This window comes from Pteropus vampyrus, unplaced genomic scaffold, assembly GCF_000151845.1.
Source record: "Pteropus vampyrus isolate Shadow unplaced genomic scaffold, Pvam_2.0 Scaffold256, whole genome shotgun sequence".
Taxonomy (NCBI): Eukaryota; Metazoa; Chordata; class Mammalia; order Chiroptera; family Pteropodidae; genus Pteropus; species Pteropus vampyrus.
The window spans coordinates 165,294-176,338 of record NW_011889037.1 but is presented as its reverse complement, the minus strand read 5'-3'; the positions used below and the strand labels follow the sequence as shown (position 1 = coordinate 176,338).

Below are 11,045 nucleotides of genomic sequence, written 5' to 3'. Positions count from 1 at the left end.
GGGGTGGCAACATCGGGCGCCCCTGGTGACGCTGTCACCCATCCAGGTGTACCAGGACAACGTGTATGCCGAGGGCTCGCAGTTCCACTCGTTCAAGAAGGTGCTCACGGAGATGGGGTCGCCATACGCGGAGCAGCAGGAGCTCGCCTCCTTCCACTCGGTCTCCAAGGGCTACATGGGAGAGTGCGTATGGGCCATGCGGGCGGGGGTGCGCGGCTGGGCCAGCCACCTCGGCCGGCCACGTCTGCCGGCGGCGCCTAGACTCCCGCCCCCCGTCCGCAGGTGCGGGTTCCGCAGCGGCTACGTGGAGGTGGTGAACATGGACGCCGCGGTGCAGCAGCAGATGCAGAAACTGATGAGCGTACGGCTGTGCCCGCCCGTGCCCGGCCAGGTCCTGCTCGACGTGGTGGTCAGCCCGCCTGCGCCCTCGGACCCCTCCTTCGCGCAGTTCCAGGCGGTGAGCGGGAGGGACGCGAGGGGCGGCTGGGGCGGGGAGCGGGCGGGGCCCGGGGCGCTGCCCTGATGGCCCCGCCCTCTGCAGGAGAAGCAGGCGGTGCTGGCGGAGCTGGCAGCCAAGGCCAAGCTCACGGAGCAGGTCTTCAACGAGTCTCCCGGCATCCGCTGCAACCCGGTGCAGGGCGCCATGTACTCGTTCCCACGCATGCAGCTGCCCCCGCGTGCGATTCAGCGCGCTCAGGTGCGGCGTCTGCTAGGTGGGCCGGCGGGTGGGGCAAGGCCCAGACTCATTTCCTGTCCTGACCGCCCGCCCACCCACCCGCCTCAGGAGCTGGGTCTGGCTCCGGACATGTTCTTCTGCATGAGCCTGCTGGAGGAGACCGGCATCTGCGTGGTGCCCGGCAGCGGCTTCGGGCAGCGGGAAGGCACCTACCACTTCCGGTGAGTCCCTGCCATGTAGCCCCTACCCGCGGCCCCTGCCCACTTTGCTTACCTTCCTCCCCAATTTAGGATGACCATTCTGCCGCCCATGGAGAAACTGCGGCCCCTTCTGGAGAAGCTGAGCCAGTTCCACGCCAAGTTCACCCAAGAGTACTCCTGAAGGACCTAGCCAGGGACTCTGACTGACAGTGCCTAGGCCCTGGGGGTCTCTGGTACCCTCTGGACTCGCTGCCTGTGGGGCTAGGCCCCGGCCTCTCTCAGGCCCTTAATAAAGCTGTGAGACAGACCGACTGCCAGGAGGTGGCGCCCGTGTGCGCCTTCCCCACCTTTGTCTCGTGAGTGCCTTTTTTGCCGGCCTGGGGACTCAGCCTTGAGTGAATGCCGCTCTGCCCTCAGGAGCAGTGGTCCAGGAGGGCTCACAGAGGAGGCTGCCTGCATCCCCAGCGCCTCCCTGGGCTCAAGGAGGAAGTCTTGGCTCTCTTCCTAATGGCCGCCTGGGGCTGCTGGTGGAGCATCCCTGCCAAGGTCTTGCCCTGCTCGTGTGATTTGAAGTGTGTGGTGAGTGTGTGTGACCTCCTAGTGCAAATGCAGCCCTTGGGGTGGGGGGGAGGGAGAGCCCCCACCTGAGCTGGAGCACCTGAGGACAGGTGCGGGTGAAGAGAGCAGGTAAGATGCTGAGTGAGAGGCGCCCTGGGAAGAGCTGGGCTGGAGGACCCAGCCGGGGCAGGTGGACAGCCCTGTATCCTTACCCCTGGAACACGGGGATGAGCACCTACTGTGTTCACACCAGACAGTGTTGTGAGTCACTACACAAGTGGTCCTCGGAGGTAGAAACGGTAGCCCCTATTTTATACACAAGGAAACATATGTAGAAGTGGCCTTGGCTGCTGAGAAAGCGCCTTGGTCCACATGCCTGCGGGTGGGTACTGGGCTTGGGCCAGCCTTGGGCCCATGTCCGGGAGACAGCATGGGCCAGGGATCTAGTTCTTTGCTCACTAGCGAGGTGGTTCTTGCTCACGGGCCTTGCTTCCATGCCTCCTCTGGGCAGCAGAGGCATCAGGGACCCCACATTCAGCCTCCTTTGGGTGGGCCTCTTTCTCAGCCAGGCCACCTGGGGTCAGGCACGGTCTGGGCTTGTCTCTGGACACTAGAGTGTGTTGCAGGCGGCAGTTGGCTGAGCCTGGGGCCTGACCTTTGCACAAACCAGCCTTCTATGGTCCTCTGTGGCCACTGGTTTGGGTGGGGGGAGTGGAGCGCTGCCGAAACCACAGGCATAATGAGGTGAGGGGCCAGGGGCAGAAGTACGCTGTAGTGCTCAGTGGAACCTTAACAGGCCAGCTCCTGCCTGGGGGCTGCTGTGGAGACCCTGCAGCCACCACAAAAAGCTAGTTCAGGTGAGATACTAGGAAGCACTTTTGGAGATTTAGGGTCTGGGTCCAGGTGGTGGGGGCGGGGGCGGGTCTGATAACCCTGGAAGGTGCCAGCATGGGTTTGTCGCATACTACGTTCCATGCTGTCTGTCCTTGGCGCCGCAGCTGCCTGCAGGCCGCCCGGCCAAGGACTCCAGCCTGTGTCCCGCAGCACGCCGGCAGCACCCAGGTTGGCCACTGGGGGCGTCTGAGGGTACCATAGAGCACTCGTCCGGCGCTCTGGCCCGCTCGAGTGCTCTATGGTTCCGCGTCTCCCGGCTGCGCTCCGGGCTGAATGGTTTGGAGCGGAGGACGGCCTGCGGTCCTGGGCATACGAGCGCCTCCAGGACGCGAGGCCGTGAGTGCGGACGCTAGCCAATCCAGCCCTAACCCCGCCTGGCCCAGTCCAAAGGCAATGCGGCCATGTGGCCCCCACCCTTACTGGGTTAGGCCACAAGCCCACTCACAACCGCCCTGCCCCAGACTCTGAGGGAGACTTGGGATCCCACCCCAGACCTGGCCTTGAACTCAGCCCCAGCTGCCAGGGCCTGGGCTCCGGCAACCCTACGGGCTGACCCTGGCCCCGGCGCTTCGGGTCATGCACGGGAAGCTGCTGCTGCTGGCCGGTCTCTACCTGGTGCAGGGCCTGCCCTATGGGCTGCAGTCTGGCCTGCTGCCCATGCTGCTGCGAGCTGGTGGTCTCTCCCTGACTCGCGTGGGACTGGCCAAGGTGCTGTATGCGCCATGGCTGTTTAAGCTGGTGTGGGCACCACTGGTGGACACGCGGGGCTCCCCGAGGTCCTGGGTAGTGGTCAGCACGGCTGCTTTGGGCCTGCTGTGTGGGCTGCTGGCAGCCTTGCCTCCTGCTGAAGCTGGCCAGGCCGGGCTGCCTGTCACTGTGGCAGGGCTGCTTCTGCTGCTGAACCTGGGTGCTGCCGTGCAGGATGTGGCCCTGGATGTGCTGGCCGTGCAGCTCCTGGAGCCAGCGGAGCTGGGGCCTGGCAACACCGTGCAGGTGGTCGCTTACAAGCTGGGGTCGGTGCTGGCCGGCGGTGGGCTGCTGGCCCTCGTACCCACCCTCTCCTGGCCCCTGCTCTTTCTGCTCCTGGCCACCACCTACTGGCTGGCTGCTGCCCTGGCCTGGGCTGCGCCGGCCTTGCAACAGCTGCCCAGGCCTCAGCCCTCAGAACTACCCCCACACACCCTGCGCCTTCTGCGGGACTTGCTGGCTGTGTCGGGGACCCTGTGGATGGCAGGCTTCGTGCTAACTTACAAGTTGGGTGAGTGAGGGATGGGAGCCTGGGGAGCTTCAGGTGGGTCCTCTGGAGCCCAGGAACCCACTTGCGGGGCTGCCCTCTTTCTGGGGTGTGACCTGTGGGCTGGAGCCAAGTCTGGTTCTGTTGCTGGGCCTTGCCTTTCTCCAGCTCTACCTCCACGGCCACTCTGAGCTCCAGCCACAAGCTTCTGTTCATGCTGACCCTGAGCTTCACTGATGCCCAATTAACACTGTGTTCTGGGACCTGTGGCCCAGGACAGAGGCTGGGCAGCAGCCCAGCTGGGGGGCATGACGGGCCCCAGGTAGAGATGGGAGGTGGACTCCCTGGTTCGTGTTGTCCCCACAGGTGAGCAGGGCGCCAGCAGCCTGTTCCCACTCCTCTTGCTGGACCGAGGCCTCTCTGCCCCAGAGCTGGGGCTGTGGAATGCTGTGGGTGCCGTGGCCTGCTCCATTGCTGGCTCATCCCTGGGTGGGGCCCTGCTGGCCAGGCACCGGTGAGCCTTTCTGAGCCTGCCCTGTCTACCCGCTCACCCCTGGCCTGCCCCACACCCCGACTTGCCCATCCTCCCTACCACAGGCAGCTGCTGCCCCTGCTGCGGTCAGTGCTGCAGCTGCGCCTTGGAGGCCTCGCCTGCCAGAGCGCCTTGCTCTTCTACCTGGACGCCCCAGGGACCAGGCTGGGCCCAGGAACAGTTTTGAGAGGTGAGGGGCAGGCCATGGGGGGAAAAGCACAGAGTCCTGGGCCCTGCTGATCTTGGCCCTTCCAGGGGCAGCCTTGCTAAGCCTGTGTCTGCAGCACTTCCTGGGGGGCCTGGTCACAACTGCCACCTTCACACTGATGATGCGCTGCAGCCAGCTGGCACCCAGTGCCCTGCAGGTGAGAAGCGTGGCTGGGACAGGGGGGCGTGCAGGGCTGGGGTACAAGCAAGTCCTGACCTAATCGCCGCCTCCCCTCCACCCCGCCATCTCAGGGCACACACTATAGCCTCCTGGCCACCCTGGAGCTGCTGGGGAAGCTGCTGCTGGGCACAATGGCTGGAGCCCTGGCTGACAGCCTGGGGCTGCCCTGCTGCTTCTCTCTGTTCCTTGCTCTCTCAGCCATGCCCATTCTGTACCTGAGCCTGGCACCTGGCACCCTGCCTTGAGCTGGGCAAATAGATTAGCTAATAAAGATGAGTAAGACTGTGGCCTAGCTGTGTCTGTGTTTGGGATGTGTGGGGTCCTCTGACTGTGGGCACTGCCCCACCGGAAAATAGAGTCCCTAAAAATAACTTAAGTTTTTTATTCTGCATTTTCGGGCCTCCATGTCCCCACATCCCTAGGAATGGGGTTGGCCTAAGGTAGTCGCTGTCTTGGCCAGCCACGTCCCCTTGTCTTTGCCTTGATGAGCTGCTACACACAACACTCTCTATACTGCAACACGGAGCCATTCACGCCTGAGCCGGCAGCATGGGAGCTTGCCCCTGACGCAGGTGGTCAGCGGCCCCACAGCAGGACCTCCTCTGTGGCCAGCTGCATCAGGGCGTGGAAATTCAGGTGCAGGTACTTCCTCCAGAAGCGCCGGTCCCGCCCATACACCTGGGCCGGGTAGCAGGGACTTCCTGCAGCAGGAGGGGACACGTGGCCCTGAGCACTGCCGCCAGCTGACTGGGCACCCAGCCCACGCCTACTGGGGCTGAGCCTCCCCGGCCTCACCAATGCCGTGGAAGATGCGGGCCACAGCCCTGCCCGAGAACTGCTGCTCCGGCCACGAGGACAGGAAATGGCGGATGTCCCTGCGGATCTGGACCTCCCAGTCCTGGAGCTGTGGGCAGCAGTGCATCAGGCTGACCCCAGTTTCCAGGGCCCCGGACCCTCTGTGCAACCCCCAGGAGGGGCTGGCACTCACCCTGGCCGGCTCCGGCTCCGGGCCCTGCTCGTCCCCTGGGCCCCCCAGCCCATCCTCCTCGAAGTACTGGCTGAGCAAAGCCTTGAGTCTGGCACTGTGCTCCTCATCTGGCTGCTCCAGGAATGGCCCGCAGTTGGGGAGGGCCATGCTGTGGCAGGAGGAGCTCGTTAGAGCTGCCCACCTGGCACACGGCAGCCCCAGGCCCTGTCCACCCACTCCCGCACCTGCGGAAGGCCTGGAAGGTACGGTTCAGGCAGGCCAGGGCCTCCCGCTCTCGGGCCTGCACGCGGCCATATAGGAAGTCGCAGATCTGGTCCTTCTCCTGGACTGTTAGGTCCCCGGGGCTGTGCAAGTGCAAGGCCAGCTCCCTGAACTCCACTGTCACCCCAGTACCTCGAGGCACACCTGCCAGAGAGCGTGTCAGAAGGAGTGGGTAGGCAGGTGGGTGGCACACAGGGCCGGGGATGGACGCACCTGTCCTGGCCTCTGGATCCCACTGCAGCTGGCGGAGGGCCTGTCGCACAGGGCCCAGCGCCCAGCCCATGGAGTCCACCAGCTCGACCACGTCAAACTCCACAGCACAGCTTCCCCTGCCCATTTGCTCAGGCGGCTGCTTGGCCAAGTACACAGCCAGCGGGGGACACCTATGCCAAAAGGGACTAGTGACTAGCAGCCAGGTTCCAGCCCTGTCCTCAGCCTGGGGTAGGATGTGTGCTCACCTGCGGGCCAGGGCATGGAGCTGTGTGGGGCCCCCAGGGCAATGTAGGTGGCAGCGGGCGTGGGTGGGTGCCAGCAGCTCCAGCCAGTGCTGTGGGTGCAGCTCCAGATAACACAGCAAGGTCTCAATAACTGGGAGCAGAGAAGGGATCAGCAGACGTGGGTCACGGGGTATTCCCCGACTCCTGCCCCAGTCGCTCACCCTCCTCAGGCAGGTCCAGGGCCTGCACTGTCGGCTGCACCGGGAGTGCCCGCTTGTGACCGGGGCACCGGACTGTGTGCTCATTGCCAGGCTGCTTGTCCTCCCTCCGGGACTCAGTCACAAAGGCCGAGGCCGAGTGCTTGTCCTGACTCTCGCCTCCCTCCTGCCCTGAGAGCTGCCGAGGGCAGGCACAGGGTGGAAATGCACGCTGCACCAGCTTCTTCACGGCAAGGAAGTCGGTGGCATTGGCATGTACGTGTCTGCGCAGCTCCCACAGGTCCTCGCCCTGCAGCGGAACAACTGTGAATGCGTGGCCATGGTGCTGGGCAGGGCAGGGGAGCTCCAGCGGTTTGGGCACCAACCTGGGGCTGCAGGAAGAGGTGGCAGTGTGCGGGCTGCCCATCACGCCCGGCACGGCCCACGGCCTGCACGTAGCTCTCAAAGCTTGGGGGCAGCCCCAGGTGCAGCACCGCCCGCACATCCGGTCGGTCCAGCCCCATCCCAAAGGCCACGGTGGCAACCACCACTCGTAGCCGGCCCTCCATGAAGGCCTGCTGCACCCGCTGGCGTGCCCGGCTGCACATACCGGCGTGGTAGGCTTCGGCCACAGCCTCCAGGACTCGGCCTGTGAGGGAGATGGATGGTCAGGCAGAGTGTTAACCTGGGCGAGTCTGTGGGGCAAAGCCTTGCCCCCATCTCACCTCTGGGCCCTGGGGCCCAGGCTTCACGCAGGCAGGTGCGAAGCAAAGCAGAGACACGCTCAGTGTCCTCTCGTCTGTTGCAGTAAATGATGACAGAGTCCAGGGAGCGAAAACGGTCACTCTGCAGCAGTGTCACCAGAGCCTGGTGGGAGACAGCCAGTGTGGGCAGTCGGGGGGCAGGGCCTCTACCAGGCCCAGGTGTGCACACCTACCTGGTCTGGGTCTCTGTCCATGGACACAGAGAGGTACAAGTTGGGGGGGATGATGACTGGTCCCCTGAGAACATGTTCCTTGGCCACACCCAAGTGCTGGGCCACGTCGAGGGCAGTGCTATGTGTGGCTGTGGCTGTAAGACCCAGGAAGCAGCACACACCCAGGTGTTCCCGCAGCACCTGTGCAGGAGGAGCAGTAAGGACATCAGTCCCCCCTCCACCCCCGGCCTGCTCACCTGTACCTGGACCAGGCTCACCTTGCAGATGCGCAGGTAGCAGGGCCGGAAGTTGTGGGACCACTGAGAGAGACAGTGGGCTTCGTCGATGCAGGCAAAGGCCACTGGAGGCAGCTGGGCGAGGCAAGCAGGACCTCCTGCCCCAGCCCCAACCAGCGCCTCGGGCGACAGCATCAGTACGTGCACCTGGGCTGCCCGAGCCTGAGAACAAGATCAAGACCGCTACCCAGGGTCCTGTTCGCAGCCCCTACCAGTCGTCCCCCTTGAGACTCCTCACCTTCTGCAGGGCAGAGTTCCGTTGTTTCCTGTTCATGCCTGAGTGCACACAGGCTGCCTTCAGCCCTGGCGGAAGGCCGGACACCTGGAAATACAGGAGCACAGCCTGCCGAAGGTTACTTAGCCCTGGCCCTTCTCCAAATGCCTCTCCAAGCTGCTCAGCCTGACAGTTCCTGCTGGCCCCACCCTAAGCCCTCTGAGGAGCAAATACCCAGACCCTGGGTGCCAGGACTGAATTCAGAGGCATCTGGGGCGTTGGCTGAGGAGCACTGAAGCACAGGCTGCACTGGGGATGGCCCGAGTCTGGCCAGCCACAGCCCTGCTGCCCTCAGGCCACTGCCAGGCCTGGAGCTGTGAAGAGAGCGGGTAGGCCGAGAACAGTTGGCTCCTTGCAGCTCTGGGGTGGGGGTGGGGTAAGACGCAGTAGGCCAAAGGAACGGACGAGCCGTGGGTGCCGGTTCTTGCCTTCTGCCTGCGCTCAAGGGTCCTGTTTGCACACCTGATCATCCATGAGTGACAGGAGAGGAGAGATGACCAGCGTGAGACAGGGGCTTCGTCGGGCATAGAGAAGCGCAGGTAGCTGGTAGCACAGGGACTTGCCAGCACCGGTGGGCAGCACCAGCAGTGTAGACATGCCTGGGTGGGACTGAGATCAGCGGCACTGCTCTGTGGCCCGCCTTGGCCCTGCCTCCCCCTCTCCACCCTTGGCAGCCATGCTCACCAGACAGGACCTGCATGACTGCGCGTTCCTGCCCAGGGCGGAAGGCTTGGTGCCCCAGCTGCTTCAGGGCCTGGAACACCTCAGCTGGCGTCTCTGTAGACACAGCAGGTGGTCAATACGGTCCCGAGTCACCCTCGCCCCTCTGTGTAGGTTCTAGGCTGGCAGGCATCTGCTCACCTGCTACCTGCCCTGAGCATCCTGGCTGGTAGAGTGGTGGCATGGGTTGGGGCGGGCAGGGTGGCCCAGGCTGTGCATTTTTCTCATCTGCTGAGAACAGACAGGAGTGGATGGTGTGGGAACCCCAGTATGGGCTGGCACCCTCCTAGTAAGATGGTCACTGTCTAAACCTGTCCCCCAGCCCTTCACTCACCAGAGAGCTGGGAATAGGCAGAGCCCATCCTCTGGGCTACTTCCTCCAACGTGGGCAGGGTGTGCACGCCATCCTCACCCTCGCCATCCTTCTTCTGGGGGGCCAGGGTAGGCTCTGGGCCAGAAATAGAGAGTCAATAGGGCTTTTTGCTTAAGGCACCATCCCCACCTCCAAAGAGCACGACATCTTCTCCAGTGTTTGCCCGACCCACCATCCAGAGCAGAGGCTTCACCTGTCTGGGGGCACTGGGATGCCCAGTGGCCGAGCTGCCCACATCGGAAGCAAGAATCCTTGGCGGTGGTTCTAGGCTGACCACCCCCAAAACACTCCCTTTTTTTCTGCCACTTCTGCTTATACACCTGGGGAGAGGGTCACAAAGGAGGGTCACAGGCAAGAGGCAGGAGGGGTGAGGGCCACACCTACTGCCATCTCACCTGTTTACGGAGGAGATGGCCACGCAGGGCCGGGCCCCGGACGTGGCATTTCCGCTTCATGTTGAGCCGCACATAATTACCCCTGTCGCAGACGGCTGGCCTACAAGGGACGCAGAGGTGAGCCGTGCCCAGGGCCCTCTCCACCCTGGCTCAACTCAAAGCGATCTTGCTGAATGCCGAAGTTGTGGTACCTGCGGGCCGTGGGGCTGGCGGGGGGCTGTGCCTGCACGGGCGCCCCCGGACAGTGTCCTGAAAGCGCTGCGGCCCCAGCTCCCCCGGGCAGGGATCCCGCGTGGCCGCTGTTCTGCTGAGCCTGCGCAGGGCTCTCCTCCAGCTCCCCTTCCTGTCTCTGCTTCTTGCTTTGACTGCTACCAAGTGGGGGGCTTCCTGCACTGACTCTGGCTGCCGGTAGAGCTGGAGCCTCTGGCCCCTGTAAAGGTTCCCCCGGGCCAGTACTGGGACCAAGGACAGATAGGACACCTGAAGTCTGAGGCTGTGGCTTCTCTGTACCCAGGACAGGCTGGCAGACCTCAGGAGTCCCCAGAAAATCTGGGGCCCCACTGTGACAACGCTGCAGCCAGTCAGGATTGAGGGAGCCCAGCCGCAGACTCAGGGATGCCTGCAGCTGCTGGAGCCGGCCTGGCCTCAGCTGGGGCCTGGGAGGCTGGGAGGGCACGTCACTGACTTTTGGAGAGACGGTGGTAACCCCTGCATCTGGTGGCCCCGTGGAAGGCATGGATGGGGTTCTTCGTGGAGGCCGGGGTATGCGGCCCAGGGCTGGCCCAGCCTAGGAGGGGGATGACAGACTAGTGAGCAGGAACTCAGGCTCTGGACAGCCCCAGACTCTGAAACCCACAAAAGTCCCCACCTTTAACAGTGGGGCAAGGTGAGAAGCACACGGCTGGAAAAGAAACGGAGCTGAGAGCAGAGACAGGCCCTGAGTTCCTTCCAGAAGCGACCTGCTTAATGGCAGAGATGCGTGTGCGAGCTAGTGCAAGCACTTGTGTGTGAGAAGGCTGACAGAAAGGGGTGTCTCGTGGTCCTGGACAAAAGGCAGTTCTGGACCCAGGACGGACTGCCTGTCCCACCCTTGCCCCTCACCTGCAGGGTGCCCTTCAGGTTGGCCTTAATCCTCTCCCCATAGTCCTGCGCAGAACCCCGAGAGCTCTGCTCTGGGCTCGGATGAGAACTCTGGGTTGCAGCCCGATTCAGGTGGGACCCCCAGCAGCCAAGCTCAGGTATCTGCAGGAGACAGTGGGGGCCCAGGCAAAAGCTGGGGGGCGGGCAAAGGTGTCTTCAGCCCCGTCCCCAGGCCATCAGAGCACGAGAGGACCGCCCGGCCCTCCTGCACCCTGCCCAGTCCTCCCCCAAAGTCTGCGCCCCTCGCAGGCTTGGCGGTACAGGAGGCTAAGCCGGAAGGCTGGGGTATCGGCGCCGGGGTACCTCCTCCTCCGCTGCCGCCGGAAGCGACTGCACGGGGCCGCGGCGCCCGACGTCGCCCGCCTGACCCAGGGCCTCCTTCAGGGCGCGGTACTCTCGGTAGAGCGCTGGGGAGGCGTGAGGGGTGAGGGGCCGGGGATCGGGAGGGTCCCGCTCCGCTCCCTCACCCCCCAATCCCTCGGCCCCGCGCGCGCGCGCGCTCACCGCGGGTCTCCTGCGGCGCCGCCCGCACGTCCTCCTGTGAAAAGAACGCGTCAGCCGGGCCC

The 11,045-nt window shown here is 64.2% G+C and overlaps 3 protein-coding genes across 3 annotated transcripts in view; 2 read left to right on the top strand and 1 right to left on the bottom strand.

Annotated features, from left to right (window-relative positions):
• Positions 1-1,187, top strand: part of GPT (glutamic--pyruvic transaminase) — a 4,484-nt gene extending 3,297 nt beyond the window's left edge. Inside the window, exons 7-11 of the mRNA XM_023520279.1 lie at positions 8-183; positions 283-457; positions 542-697; positions 785-897; positions 967-1,187. Of these exons, the coding sequence (XP_023376047.1) occupies positions 8-183; positions 283-457; positions 542-697; positions 785-897; positions 967-1,057 (711 nt within the window). The 3' untranslated portion in view covers positions 1,058-1,187. The remainder of the gene's footprint in view (positions 1-7; positions 184-282; positions 458-541; positions 698-784; positions 898-966) is intronic.
• A 1,182-nt stretch (positions 1,188-2,369) lies between these two features.
• MFSD3 (major facilitator superfamily domain containing 3) lies at positions 2,370-4,769 on the top strand. Its single transcript, XM_011374826.2, has 5 exons — positions 2,370-3,586; positions 3,929-4,076; positions 4,160-4,284; positions 4,350-4,459; positions 4,554-4,769. The coding sequence occupies exons 1-5, from the start codon at positions 2,905-2,907 to the stop codon at positions 4,725-4,727; spliced, it is 1,239 nt and encodes a 412-aa protein (XP_011373128.1). The 5' UTR covers positions 2,370-2,904; the 3' UTR covers positions 4,728-4,769.
• A 79-nt stretch (positions 4,770-4,848) lies between these two features.
• RECQL4 (RecQ like helicase 4) lies at positions 4,849-10,967 on the bottom strand. Its single transcript, XM_023520304.1, has 21 exons — positions 10,783-10,967; positions 10,441-10,581; positions 9,531-10,126; positions 9,340-9,439; positions 9,138-9,264; positions 8,906-9,019; positions 8,713-8,802; positions 8,536-8,628; positions 8,314-8,450; positions 7,816-7,899; positions 7,560-7,739; positions 7,303-7,482; positions 7,091-7,232; positions 6,752-7,014; positions 6,390-6,675; positions 6,190-6,319; positions 5,945-6,114; positions 5,695-5,875; positions 5,471-5,618; positions 5,278-5,380; positions 4,849-5,183 (listed from the first exon to the last, which is right to left on the bottom strand). Exons 3-21 carry the CDS (start codon positions 10,073-10,075, stop codon positions 5,059-5,061), a joined length of 3,198 nt encoding a protein of 1,065 aa, XP_023376072.1. The 5' UTR covers positions 10,076-10,126; positions 10,441-10,581; positions 10,783-10,967; the 3' UTR covers positions 4,849-5,058.
• Between the last annotated feature and the right edge of the window lie 78 nt (positions 10,968-11,045).

Bases quoted from the DNA above. Each gene is read 5' to 3' on its own strand.
- MFSD3 (XM_011374826.2), top strand. From the start codon at position 2,905: ATGCACGGGAAGCTGCTGCTGCTGGCCGGTCTCTACCTGGTGCAGGGC. The intron at 4,077-4,159 runs GTGAGCCTTTCT...TCCCTACCACAG, and splicing joins GCCCTGCTGGCCAGGCACCG to GCAGCTGCTGCCCCTGCTGC. The intron at 4,285-4,349 runs GTGAGGGGCAGG...TGGCCCTTCCAG, and splicing joins CCCAGGAACAGTTTTGAGAG to GGGCAGCCTTGCTAAGCCTG.
- RECQL4 (XM_023520304.1), bottom strand. From the start codon at position 10,075: ATGCCTTCCACGGGGCCACCAGATGCAGGGGTTACCACCGTCTCTCCA. The intron at 8,803-8,905 runs GTGAGTGAAGGG...GTCTGTTCTCAG, and splicing joins TGCCTATTCCCAGCTCTCTG to CAGATGAGAAAAATGCACAG. The intron at 8,451-8,535 runs GTGAGCATGGCT...AGTCCCACCCAG, and splicing joins AGTCATGCAGGTCCTGTCTG to GCATGTCTACACTGCTGGTG.